Source organism: Eutrigla gurnardus (assembly GCF_963514095.1).
Source record: "Eutrigla gurnardus genome assembly, chromosome: 7".
NCBI classification, from domain to species: domain Eukaryota; kingdom Metazoa; phylum Chordata; class Actinopteri; order Perciformes; family Triglidae; genus Eutrigla; species Eutrigla gurnardus.
Window position 1 is genome coordinate 16,245,905 of NC_139921.1, and position 12,947 is coordinate 16,258,851.

Here is a 12,947-nt window from a genome sequence, read left to right on the forward strand (position 1 = left end):
CTGAATACACGACGGAGGAGGCGGGACAAAAACAAACTCGACGATTGGTTACAGCGTCTTTATGTAAATCACCCTTAAAGGGGTATGATCCGCCTCAGCCAAAATGCATGGAGTCGGTCGACAGAAAACCCTCGCGTTTTTAAGAAGGGTTTATTTACTAACTTACGGCACCACGCCCCGGCGGCGGAGTCAGTTTGGAGCTGACGTCGGCGAAATGAAATCGGCTTGCTGCACTTTTCCTCACAGAATGGAAGTAGTCGTGGATGTGATACGGACTAAACTCGCTTGACTTGCTAGGATATTGAACCCGTTGTCCCTTTTTTTTCACCGAGTCCAAGGCGACCATTACAACGAAGCCCAGCTCTGTGGTAAGCGCCTTTAAACGTCCTTCTTCGGCGTATGTCAGCTAGTCGGCGTGAGTTTAACATGAAGTAACATCCGCGTCCTCAGGAAGAAGTAACAAACAACGTGTCGCCAAACAGCTGCAACACATTAGCCGCGACAGTTAGCGTCTTCACTGCGGTATCGAAACGTCAAAGTCGTCCAACTAATATCGGTTTGTAGCGTAACCCAGCCGGTCGTTCCCAACAGAGATTTGAAATAAACCGGCTTTCCCGGTTTACAGAGCTCAGTCGGTGAATGGACATCAGACTGCAGGTTTGTTTTTGCGGCAAGAGCTTCGGTTTTCAGTCTGTGTTCATGTAGTGACAGCCCTTTTCTACACAAATTAAAACCATTATGTAAGCGTCATTACATGTTTTAGACGCGTGTACTACACGTTTATTTTCCAAATATGTCTATTTTTGAACTTTATTTGAGATCACTGCACGTGTATTTTCGCATCTTATTTTATGTCGGACATAATTTAAGTTAAAAAAAAATGTTTTTGCTTCCAGACATTTTGTGTTAAAAAAAAAATGGTCGCGATTCACTGGCGCCGCTTTGAAGTCGGGGAGCTACTTTGTCATTTTAGGTCTCGTGCGTGCAGAAAGCGACCGAAAGTAGAAACGGTCGATGTGAGACTTTAGTTGCAGCGGGTGGGAAGTGTGTCAAAAACAGCGCTGCCTCTCCGCCACCAGCCCCGTCTCTCCTTCCTTTTGTTCGGGTTATTTGGTTTGCAGCAGGGGGAGCCAACTGTCTGACACAAACAGCCTGGACGGCGGAGCGCCGTAGAAAGCAACCCTGGGTATCTGGAGGTTGAGCCGGGTTTTTCTCTGCTTCTCCTGAGCCTTCTATGTTCTTACTCTGCGTTTGTCAAAACAAAGCATTAAGCGGTTTTACACACAGGGTTTATTGTGAAGGCACACAGTATATCGTGAGGTCTGGGCATGCTAGAGACAGGCCAATCTGCTTATGTTGGGTGAAGAAATGAAAACTCCTTCCCGGGGAGCTGGCAGGCTGACAGACCCGGGCAGCGAGAGTGGCTTAGGATTTTCCTACAAAGACTGTCATTACCATTTTGCCGTGGACACTAATTTGGAAGTGTGGTAGTAGTCTGACCCTGTATTACAACCCGATGGTGACTTGGGGGGCTAACTGCTGATGCAACTTGAATTTCACCAGTATTTTGATAACCCTTTGACCCCACTATAAGATTCAGGGTTGAGCCCAGTGCATCATTGACACTGAGGGATTCCCAAGTGCTCCTCGAGATTCTTGCCACACTGCAGTTGAGTTGCTTGAATTATTTATAGTAACGCTTTTTTAAAATTATTCCTGTCATCAAGTTGGCACGGTGTCTACACTTCAGATATGTATATGTACGCTGAGCACTGACACGTGCGATTGTTTGCTGTACCTCATTAATATTATAGGTTTGCAATCCTCCTGTCCACAGGGCCCGCTTAGCACACATTCACAGATTCTACCTCTCATTTAACTTAGTCAGCCAAACCCCCATTTATGTAGATGTGGCTCAACCAAGTCTCCAAACCGCAGTGGATTGTGTGGTTTCATCACTGAGATGAACTGAGCCATTTGTCTAAATAAGCACTGAGCTCTTTGCCACAAGTGAAGGCAAATCGTTTTGTTTTTTTCCCTCTTCCCCCTACTTGTCCATGTCCAGTGTGGTTTTATTGATTTGAGGGCACTCATTATGAACCAGACAGGTTGTCTATAATAAAAATGAATGCCATGGAGCAATGAAAGCATAATACATGTGTCTGAGATGATCTCATCAGGCCTAATGCAGACTCATCCAAGGCTACCACCATCATTAATGAAGGGATCTTGGGATGCCTCTGACTGGCTGGAAGACATATGTTCTACATTCAGCTGTAGCGGTAATCTTCCTTTCTCTGCCCTGTTGCTTTTAAGGCTGCGCATCTTATCGCGCCCCCGTATGGACGATGAGGAGGATGATGTGTTTGAGCCGGACCCCCACTGCTGGCGCACCACGTTCAGGGAGATAAAGTGTGAAGACCGGGGCACGCAGACACCTGGCCCCGCCCTGGCACCGAACAACGGCATGCTGCCCTGTGGAGTCGCAGAGGAGCCCAGACCACTCTTCTACGGTGAGGCTGATGACGTACATTATTTCAAAAGAGAAAAGGGAACATTGCCTTGTGCGTGATAACAAGTGTTATAAAACTGAAACACAAAACGATAATGTGAGACTTACTGTTAGACATGGGTAACAATGCCGCCGCACTGATCTCACTCCTGACGCCTGTTAGTCGTGATCACAGTCTCTTTTATGGTCTGTGTGGAGTGTGCCCAGCTGCTTTGCTATTCAAAAGGCGCCAGACTGGCAGCGCGACTGAAAGGACGGGACAGAATTGCTTACCTGCGTAAGCAGCAACGGCCAGAGATGTTATTATCAGTGACAGCAAAGTTACATTGGCACCTCAGACAAGTAATCATTCTAAAATAGCTTCATTATAACAAACTGACCTCAAATCTGTGTCATGTGAGTTTGTTGTGTGTGTGAAACACATCTCAATGTTTGATTACAAAAAACACAGCTGTAAAAGTTGTTGTCAAAGCCAAGAAATCTGATTGGCCAAAGACACGTTCGGCAATACTTGACTGCTCTTTGTACCTGTTGCATTATTGGCACAGACATCATCACAGTAAAAACACCCTGTCATGTGTGGTTGCTTTACTTAAATTTTCACACGGTTGTTGACAAAATAATAAGTCTCAGCCTTGACACTCAACAGGCAACGCAGGTTTTCGATTGCACTTCCCTGCACACTTTGAGCTTGTTGGGGATCAGGAAGCGAGGCGACAAGAAACTGAAGGGGAGCAAAACGGGATGGAGCAGCTACCCCAGCAGCAACCTGTGGCCCGCAGTGTGGAGGCCTGCATTGGCCAGAAACTCCAGCTGATAGGAGACCAGTTTCACCGGGAACACCTGCAACTGGTGAGGAGGACATATGCATCCTGCTGACTATATAAGCTTGAGACAGGCCTCTAGTTTGATGGCAGTGAACAAGTGCAACTGGCCACAGAATCTCCCTTTAGTGCTCTTCATTAGGTGTTGGTGCAGATAGTCTTGATGTAGGAGTTTTTATATTTGAGAACAGTGTTACCTGTGACCATACAAACAAATCTTTTCCATTTTTTGGATATCATCTAGACAGGACACTCACTGAGCACTGAGCTGGCAAAATATATTGCAGTAAAGCAAAGGATACACTATTATACAAATCACACTTTGACAGACCCGTCATTCCAACAAGCAGTAGTAAAGAAACAATGAGGTGTGGAATTCTTCACTATTTGTTATGTAGTTGGAAATGTACAATATGTTTTTTAAATAAGCCACTTCAAATCAAATAATGCATATGAAGCACTTTGTAGGCTGGGGAGGGGTTCTTCTCTTGTATGCCTCTTTAAATGTGATTTGTTAAGGGTGGACTAGAGATGGCTGATTCTTAATGTTCAATTTAAACGTAATGTTCTGATTATGGCTCATTATATCAGTAGCATGGGCCTTGCATTGACAATCCATACAGTTTCTTTTTTTTTAGTAAGTCCAACATGTTGTTTGGGGGGAGGGGCGGTCTCAAAATCAAAGCAGGAAAAAAAAGCAGTCCACACATTAACAACAACCTTCACACAGTTCTTTTGGTATTATATTTGGATCCCCTGTTGGTCTCCCAAAGATGTATAAGTTTTCTTGCTTTTATTGTGTTTGCTCCATATTTGTTTTGGAGAGACTATGCACATGCAGAACTTACAGAGCCCATCATCCCCCCCCGCCACCCCACCCCCCTGCCCTCCCTACCCTCCAGCCAAAAACATTGCTGAACAAGGACAACCCTTCCCCCACCTCGCCAACCCCGGGCTCTCCCCCTGCCTCCTCTTCCTGTTTATTTCTCTCTCTCTTCTCTCCTGTTTCCTTAGTGTGCTGTGGAGGCAAGTGGCATGAAGGATGCCTGGCCTCAAATAACACGTTGCACTGTGGTCAGGGTGACACTGTCCACTGAGTTTGTGTGCTGCCTAAAGTTGCTTCTATGTGGGAGTGTTGTACAACCTTGACGCACCATTGTTTCATTTGGCTGTAACATCAACAGTGTACACGAACCCTCGGGAGATTTTCTGCAGTGTTTTGTTGCAGAAGTGGTTAACACTCCAACACGTATTTATTCACACTTGCACATTTAAACACACATCTACACATGCCGCTATGTCCAGGAAAAAGCAGAAGTGGCGGGAGAAGGTAAACATGTTGTAACCCGAAGCTCAGCGCGTGAGTCCCCAGGAGGACAGCTGTGGTTTCAGGGATTCACTAGTCAACCCCTTCACTCCGACCGTACTCACTTGTCAGGAAACCTCCCTTTTGGGAAATGGGACCCTCCCTGCACATAATATAGTTATTTCTTTTTACTTCATACTCTGAAGTGCAAGACCATTTCAGAATTTGTTATGGACTTTTTAAGTTATTTATACACTCCTGCAGCTCATGTATCGTGACACTGGCTAACGCACACACACATAAACAGACAGTCAGACAAGAGGGTTGCTCTGATGTGTGTGTGCGGCTGGGATCTATTGACGCACAGCGGTGGCAGGCCTGGGTCAGGGGATGAGGAAGTGGCTTGTGTTCCTTTTTGCTGGTTGAGTAAACAGCAGAGAGGAAAGTCAGAGTGAGTACGGTCCTGTCAAGTCACATCCTGAAGAGACAGGGACAGTGATATACTGATAGCGTGATAGTAGGTGAGCAATATAGAGAATGTTTTGCCGGCATCGTGAAGCGTAAATGTGGTTTCAGTGCTAACGTGCAAAGAGACCAGGGTGGCGACCGTTGACACTTCAGGTGGAGCGTGTGCGTGTGCGTGTGTGCGTGTGCGTGTGCGTGTGTGTGTGTGTGTGTGTGTGTGTGTGTGTGTGTGTGTGTGTGTGTGTGTTCAGAGTCTATGTGGCAAGCTGTTGCTGAGGGAGAGAACATTGATGTATTATTCCACCGCAGCCTCTGTAATTGCTATTTCTGGCTCAGGTTGCAACTATTAGCAGTGCATGTGTACATGCTCATGCATGAATACACCCATACTTGTTTTTCTGCATTTTGCTGCACTTCTCCCTATCACAGTCTGACAGTCAGCACAGAAACTCTCACTTCATGATAGTGTTATTGTTTGCCAGGTCTCATTACCCCTACCTGCTCCTGTCAGTAGGTGATTGCAGTTATTCAGTGCAGACACTTGTCCGTGAGCCATCCAAGTGCCTTTGACTGCCATCTTCTTGATGGATTTGGGAGAATGCGGCTGTGAGTGGCCCCTGGCGAAAGCAGGGATTAGGTAGCGTAGGAGTGCTGGTGGATGCTGACAGATAAATTGCTCCTCAGTCAGGGCGGGCTGGAGGGGACGCTGAGGTCCCCAGAGGATGGCTGACATTAGCCGGCCCGCCATTTGAGACAAGGCAATAATGACACTCACAATGGCAGGAAGACTGCTCTAGCCTGCACAGGGCAAGGAGCAGAGTTAGGTTTCATCCCCATGTTTTTTTAAGAGAGACGACTCCTGGTGCTTTCGATAGGAGGTGTTGAAAGCTGGGTTGAATATCGCCTGTTGCGCGCTTGTCTGAGAGTGCATGTGTGTGTGTGCGTGTCTGCACGCACGCACGCACGCACCGTTTGTGGCTTTATCGCCTCACTGTTCTAGCGAGGGCACGGCGATCTCCTTTTAGCACTTGTAGAGGAGGGGGAGTAGTGGAGTTGCATTGGAAATAAAAACATATGAAGCCAGCGTTGGATATTTACTCTTCATTCATTGTTCTGTGATGGTGTTTGTTCACAGCAATGTCCATTTGTGCTCCTTGTCTCCTCCCTGAGGTGACTAATCCAAAGTCTCTTGCTATTCAGGCTGGCCTGTTTACGCAAGAGATAAGGCAGAGCTTCTGAGCAGCTGGCCTGACAGACAGCCCACATGGGGCACTGATAAAGCACATCAGGCTTGTGTCGGAGTGACGACACCGAGCATCTGGCTAGACTCTGCCCCTCGATCGCTGACTAAATTTAGAGCCGGAGTCTCATTTTGACAGTTGGTGGCGTGACTCATGACTAAGTTGTGACAGTGCTGTGCACACCTCTCTCTCTCTCTCTCTCTCTCTCTCTCTCTCTCTCTCTTTCTCTCTCTCTCTCTCTCTCTCTCTGTTTGTCTCGATGTCTCTCTGTCACTTTGATAGAGTGTAGGGCAAAAGGTCACCGTCATAGGAACATTCTGTTTCTGTTTATCAAGATTAATTGCTCCACATGTGGCTTGTAGTAAATACAAAAGCTTTGTAGCATTTTAAATAACTTCGTTGACTCATGTTACTCTTGCAAGTTTTACTATCTAAATGTTAAAAAAAAAAAAACATTTTACAAAACTTCATAAAGTATTATACAGTATATATGCAATATACATATAATTGCACATATGCCGTCATTCTGTCTTCCTCTTCTATGATCCTTGAGTTGTAACTCAAGACTGTAGTCTCTCATGTAATTTAGATTAAATTTTAAAAGACATGCCAAGTCAAGCCAGATGGCTGCCAGCTCATCCACTCTGTGCTGTATATAAATATTGCCTATGTTTGTATGAAGCACACATAATGCTATTATGTCCTTATCAGAATATCCCAAGGCAAGATTTAGATATGTCATACAACAGAGAACTGGTTTTATCAAGGCTCCCAGCAGTCTTTGCCATGATTTCTTTTTACCTCCATTGTTCTTTTGAAAAAAACAAACAATTATAAGTAAGCGAGTAGTAAGTAACATGTAAACGTGCTGGTTGGAACCTGAATGCTGATGCAACACTCTGCAATGTTCACCTCAAATTGATAAGCGTAAAGTGAGGCTTATCACAATGGCAGTTGTTGGCTGCTAACTAGGTCAATGTTTGGACAGCAACTTAACAGTCATGTCAATACACCTAATCTCCGCCTTTAGATATTTTCGCTTTCATAAACAACCGCAGAATATTGCCAGGAAAAAGGTAGTGAACTTTGGCGCATTGTCATGACAAAGTAATCTCAAGTCAGTTTACAACTCTTATGGTTTGAGAATAGCCGCAGCATTATCAGACATGGTGGAGTCTGCTTTTTGTCTGCAGATGAGCTGTTGGACTACTGTACCTCTCTCGTGCAGATACGTGTTTTCCAGAGAGCTCCCTGTCTCTCATCAAGAGCTCCCTAATCCCATTTGGTGCAATTATCTTATCTCAGCTTCTCAATGGCAGAGATAGCATTATCCCCCTAATCGCTCACAATCCAATTGACTTGCAAACCCGAGAGAGTCTCCTCCTGAGCCGCTGACTGCTGGTCGCCCCCAGCAAGATTAGAAAAAGTGTGACCGTATGATGGATGTGTTTATGGCCCGGAATGTCTGTTGGGAAGCCCGGATTGTGTAGGGATCCCAAACACAAAGGGAGGCCTCTCTAATGAGTATTGTTGGGGACAGAAGCAGACTGTTGTGAAAATATCAGCGTTGTTCCGGTGTCTAGTTTTCTCTTACCCTCTTCTCAGTTGACCCTTTTCACTGTGTTCACTGTCAATCAGCACACATCACAGGCCACACAAACTCAAGAAACACAAGTGACAATTTCTAGCACTGTATGTTGTTATTGAGTTTCAGTAGAGTGCACTAATTTGTATGTTTTGTCTTCATTTGTTGCTTCAGTATCGCCGAAACCAAAGGAACCAGGGGCGGATGTGGTGGCGCCTGGCCGCAGCTCTGCTCAGCCTTCTGTTTGACAGGGGGTTCATTGCTGGAGGAGGTGGAGCAGGACGGAGGTGAAGTGGGGGGGGGGTCTCCCCATCTCTCTGAGGAACTGGACTCCAAATGGCACTGTCAAATCTTACACGGGTCTGTTTTTGGGGGGAGAAAAAAAAGGAGACAAAAGGTCACCGCGGGACGGAGACAACCAACTTTTATACAAGGTCGTGTGTTTTTTTCTTTCCATGAAGATGCCATGATGCTCCGAGATTCCTCTACAGGACGATGTTCATATTTTGGTATACGTGTGGTGTAGTAGTTTTGTACAGTACATTGTTCTTGTTGAATTTTTTGCACTTCAACATGTATCCATCTTTAATGACCTCCACGGACCTTGGGAATGCCTTATTCAATGTCTTCTGCCAGAATGAGTATTGAGCAATTTTGAGATGAGATGGTTAGGAAATGAAAGGAAATGTGGCGCGAGGTATGATTTTCTGAAGTTTCTCGGGTGACCCGACAAGTTGATTTACTAATTTTCCAAAGAGGCAACTTCTCAGAACAAAGCATTTTGCACCTCACCTCAATGGAACATTTATCTTTTCTTAATTTCTTTATTTTTTTGCTTTCTGTTTTTGTTTTCCCTCTCCTCCATTTTCTTCGGTATGGTATTTGAACATGATCCCTCAGTATCATTCAAAAATATTGGGAGCAAAGTTTCTGCACGTGAAAAAGTCCGCGCACCTGAAACTTGCAATCTAAACATCTTCTGTTGATATGCATGGATCTTTGAAGGGAAGCCTTTCTTTAGACAGTCATAACATTTTGATGACTCAGCAAATATCGGGGTGGAGTTTGCCATGTTTGTACAACAACATACAAAAGCTAATATTAGTATTAGGAACTGGGATTATTGGTACTGAAAACACATTTAAAAACAGCTGTAATTAATAAGTATTTATTTAAAATGACAGCGGTAAGTTTATAGTCAACAGTGGAATGAGTATCCTGAGTCAATATTTTAAGGTTAACACACTGGTTCAATCTTTTTAGAATACACCCAAACATTTGAAGAGGTATTTTTTATTGGCATATTATATATATGAGTTATTACTACTGTTACTTATTAATTTCAAGTAACCGTTCTGTTCTATTATTATTATATCAGTTGATCTAATGCTCACTACAGCTACTGGGAGGCTGAGAAAAAACTTACAAGGATCCATGAGAAGATATTTAGATGAAAGTGAGGTGCTGCTGACTTTTGGATGTGTTTTAGAGGTCTAGCACCTGTGCACTAAAATCCAACATTAAAGTAAAGCACATTATTTGTTATACAGAGCAAATATAAGTATTCTTTATCTGAATGGTAACTAAACAAATTGGCCAAGTGTAACCGTCATGATTTCATATACAATGTCAGTGAGAACACCTCTTTCCTCCCCTGTTCCCACCTTTGAGTTATCTCTGTGTTTTCCATGTGTTCGTTTCATGTGATTGTTTTCAGACCTCCATGCCCTTGAAGTGGAGCTGTGGATCCACTGTTTTTGCACTAGACGTACGCCCTTCAAAAGTTCAGATAGTTACCATGCTAACCTCTGTCTTGTATGAAGGTTTTCAGTTATGACCACACCATTTCAGATGTTTTCACTCTTATGTCCAAGACAAATAATCAATGTTGAGACCTGACTGAATGCAGTCTGGGATCTGGATTGGATTCTGAAAATTTCATGTATCAGTGTTTCAGGCTACAATAGGGTTACAATAGAGCTTTCTGTCCTGTTTTTTTTTTTTTTTTTTTTTCCTTCTCAGCCCGCGTGTGTTCTGAACACCAAACAATACTGCATAATCTGTGAAACAGATCGTCTCAGGCTACTATTATTGGGTTTTATGTCATTTTATAATCTGTTGGGTGATCTTGTCTTTGGTGCTCAGATCCAGATTTGGGACATTTTTAGTACATATAACGACTCGGCAGACAAAAAGACAAAAGTGAAAAAGACTGTAATTATTGTTGAAATATGAATATGTTAAAAGACACTGTTGAAGATGCTGTTTGTTATATTTTCCATTGCTGAACCCAGGCCAACTTGTGGACCCAAGGAGCAGTACATATCAGGGGTCTGTAATTACTTGCTCCTTACCATGTGTCAAGTTTATCACTGCATAATTAGGGTTTCATTCTCTTAAAGATGTCTCAGGGACAGACTACTGGTAACCTTGAGAATCTGTTACATGGTTAGAAGAAGAGCAGTGTTTTCACCCGTTTATTTATGATGACACCTCTCAAGGTATTGTCAAGTCTTTCATTTTCATTTCAGCTAAAAAAGAAATCCTCTCGGCCAATTTCTCAGCAGATACACACACGTAAAGGTACAGTTTGAGTGAGAAGTCTGAGGCTGACTTGCTGGCTGTAGTGGTGACGGGGGCTACTGAGCGTGTAGTAGTAAGCGTGTGAGGTGCACTGAATGTGGTTGTGGTTATAGTTTCCTGCGGATCCTGAACGCTGAGCCAGTCCCTGTAGCGCCCCGTCTCATCATTGGCTCCTGACTTCCTCTTTGTGCTGCTCCTTTATTACATCGGTTCATTTTTCTTTTTTAATTTATTTTTTTCCTTCTTATTTATGTATATTTGCCCATTTCTACTGTATACGCCTGTGTGTGCAATTACTTCTTATTTGCCTTTTTGTTTTGTTTTGATCTTGGACTTCAGTTGTTTAACTGTGCAGAGCAGGTTGGCCTCCATCATGTGATACTCAACTCAAATTCGACTTTTTTGGTATTGCTGTAGACTTTGGCCCTTTGTGACGAACAGCTATGGTCAGTTAGAATTAATGTTGCTCAGAATGGATTTCAACAGTGGCTCATTTGCACAGTGCAATTATATGTTCCACGTGGTCATGGCTTTTTTCGCCAAAATTCACTGCTTCTGTCGGAGCTTCACAGCTGCGAGGAGGACAATATTGGGTTGAGGAAATAGTGCATTCATCCGTGTATCCAAACTGTTGTTACCACTGGACCAACATGAATTCACCATGACCACAACCGCTACTGTTCATGACAAAGAAAACTACAAACCTCACCTTTCAAGCCTCACGGCGTGGGTGTTTTGATTCTCAAAAAATAGATCTGGGGCGGAGTATTTCACTTAAAAGGTTGTGATTTTCCAGGGAAGGGCCCAACCAATTCAGACCTTTTTCATTATCTTCCACCACCCAATACACCCGTCATCATGGGTACATTCACAGAATGCGGTTGAGAAAAAGCAGCAGCCTCGATGCAGTTTAACCTTTCAACAGGATGTGACCTTTTCTTTGTAATTAATGAGTCATTACCCATCCCACCCATTGCTAATGATACACATGACATTAGAGATGCTTCAAAAGACACAGAAAAGGGTTGCCTTCATATTAAGTCACAGGGCGCTTATTTATGTGTTCAATTCTTTAATCTTGATCATTGTGTTATAATCAGCATGCACTGGAGAGTACTTTGTTTCTGTAGATCCCATGGGTCCCTTATCTGTTGTGTGTTAATGTCTAGTATATACTCTGGATTGTTCTTTTGGGCTAATCTTGCCATGTGTCAGACGTATATATCTGTGCATTGATCAAGTAGGCTCTGATTGATGGTCTGTTTGATTTATTGGAAAGGGAAACAAACCACCGCGGTGCCCTGTATAATTTTGTTAGAATGAGGTTCCCAACCTGCGCTCGTTACATTATGTGAGTGTGGAGAATCCCAAGAGTGGGATATGTATTTTATGGAAACCGTCAGTGTCTTGAATTTTGTAGTCCACTTTATATAAATTTGAAGTTTTCGAGGAAGGTTTTGATTTTTAATTTTTTTTTTAACGATAACATTTCTTCTTCGTGGTCTTTCTTAACTTTTTAAAATGTATTTTCTTAAGAAAAAAGGGTGAACGTTTATAAGGACGGTTCATTGCTTGTAAAATAATTTTTAAAACGAGTAGGATCCTTTTTGAAGTCCATGAGATCAAGGGCATTTTTTTTAAATGGAAAAATGAACTTGCAACATTCCTTGCACATCTCATCGTGGTGTATAAACAAAACCAACCAAACCAAAATAATCCACGGTTGTGGTTAACTTGGTTCATGAGCTTATAGCTATGGAATATTTGCCCTTCTTTAAAGAACAGATAAAGTGTACATGTATTTCTAAAAACCCTGGAATATGCCTTTAACTGCTCAGTTTTAACGAAGTCTTGATTATCACACACTCTCTGTATACCAAGAAATGAGACCCAGCGAAAATGTAGCATTTTTGTAAACATTGACTGTGTGTTTTCGAGACTCTACTGTGCACTCATTTTTGTGTTTATATATATTTTTTGGTTGTTGATATAATATGGAAGTAAAGACAATTTGTTCTGTAGTGCAATATGCTGTACATATGGAGCTTTGCTCTACAAATCTTTTTTTTTTCTGGATTTCTTGTTGTTTATTGGTACTTTTTTTTTCAATAAAATTTTATTGAAGGTGACAAGTTGAATCCAATTCATGTGTTATACACAGGAACACACAAGACTATGGTACCCAGCTTTTCTTAAGACAAGGGGGGGGGGGGGGGGGGGGGGTCTAATTTTCCTTAATGTGTATGGAAAACAGAGAAATTCAGAATTGTGAATTCATAAATGACTCCACCGACGGCTTATTGCATAATAATAACAACATCAAACCTTACAGACTTTCTAAGAAACATACATAAGTATAAGTCCAGGACTTTCACACTATAACTGTTTTTCTCTTCACTACACTCTGAACTATATTTCATTGCCCCAACCC

General features: G+C 43.0%; 1 protein-coding gene across 1 annotated transcript; it reads left to right on the forward strand.

Moving 5' to 3' along the window:
* Positions 1 to 249: 249 nt before the first annotated feature.
* Positions 250 to 12,648, forward strand: bmf1 (BCL2 modifying factor 1). Its single transcript, XM_084012816.1, has 4 exons — positions 250 to 368; positions 2,317 to 2,513; positions 3,162 to 3,364; positions 8,108 to 12,648. Exons 2-4 carry the CDS (start codon positions 2,342 to 2,344, stop codon positions 8,222 to 8,224), a joined length of 492 nt encoding a protein of 163 aa, XP_083868942.1. The 5' UTR covers positions 250 to 368; positions 2,317 to 2,341; the 3' UTR covers positions 8,225 to 12,648.
* Positions 12,649 to 12,947: the final 299 nt, after the last annotated feature.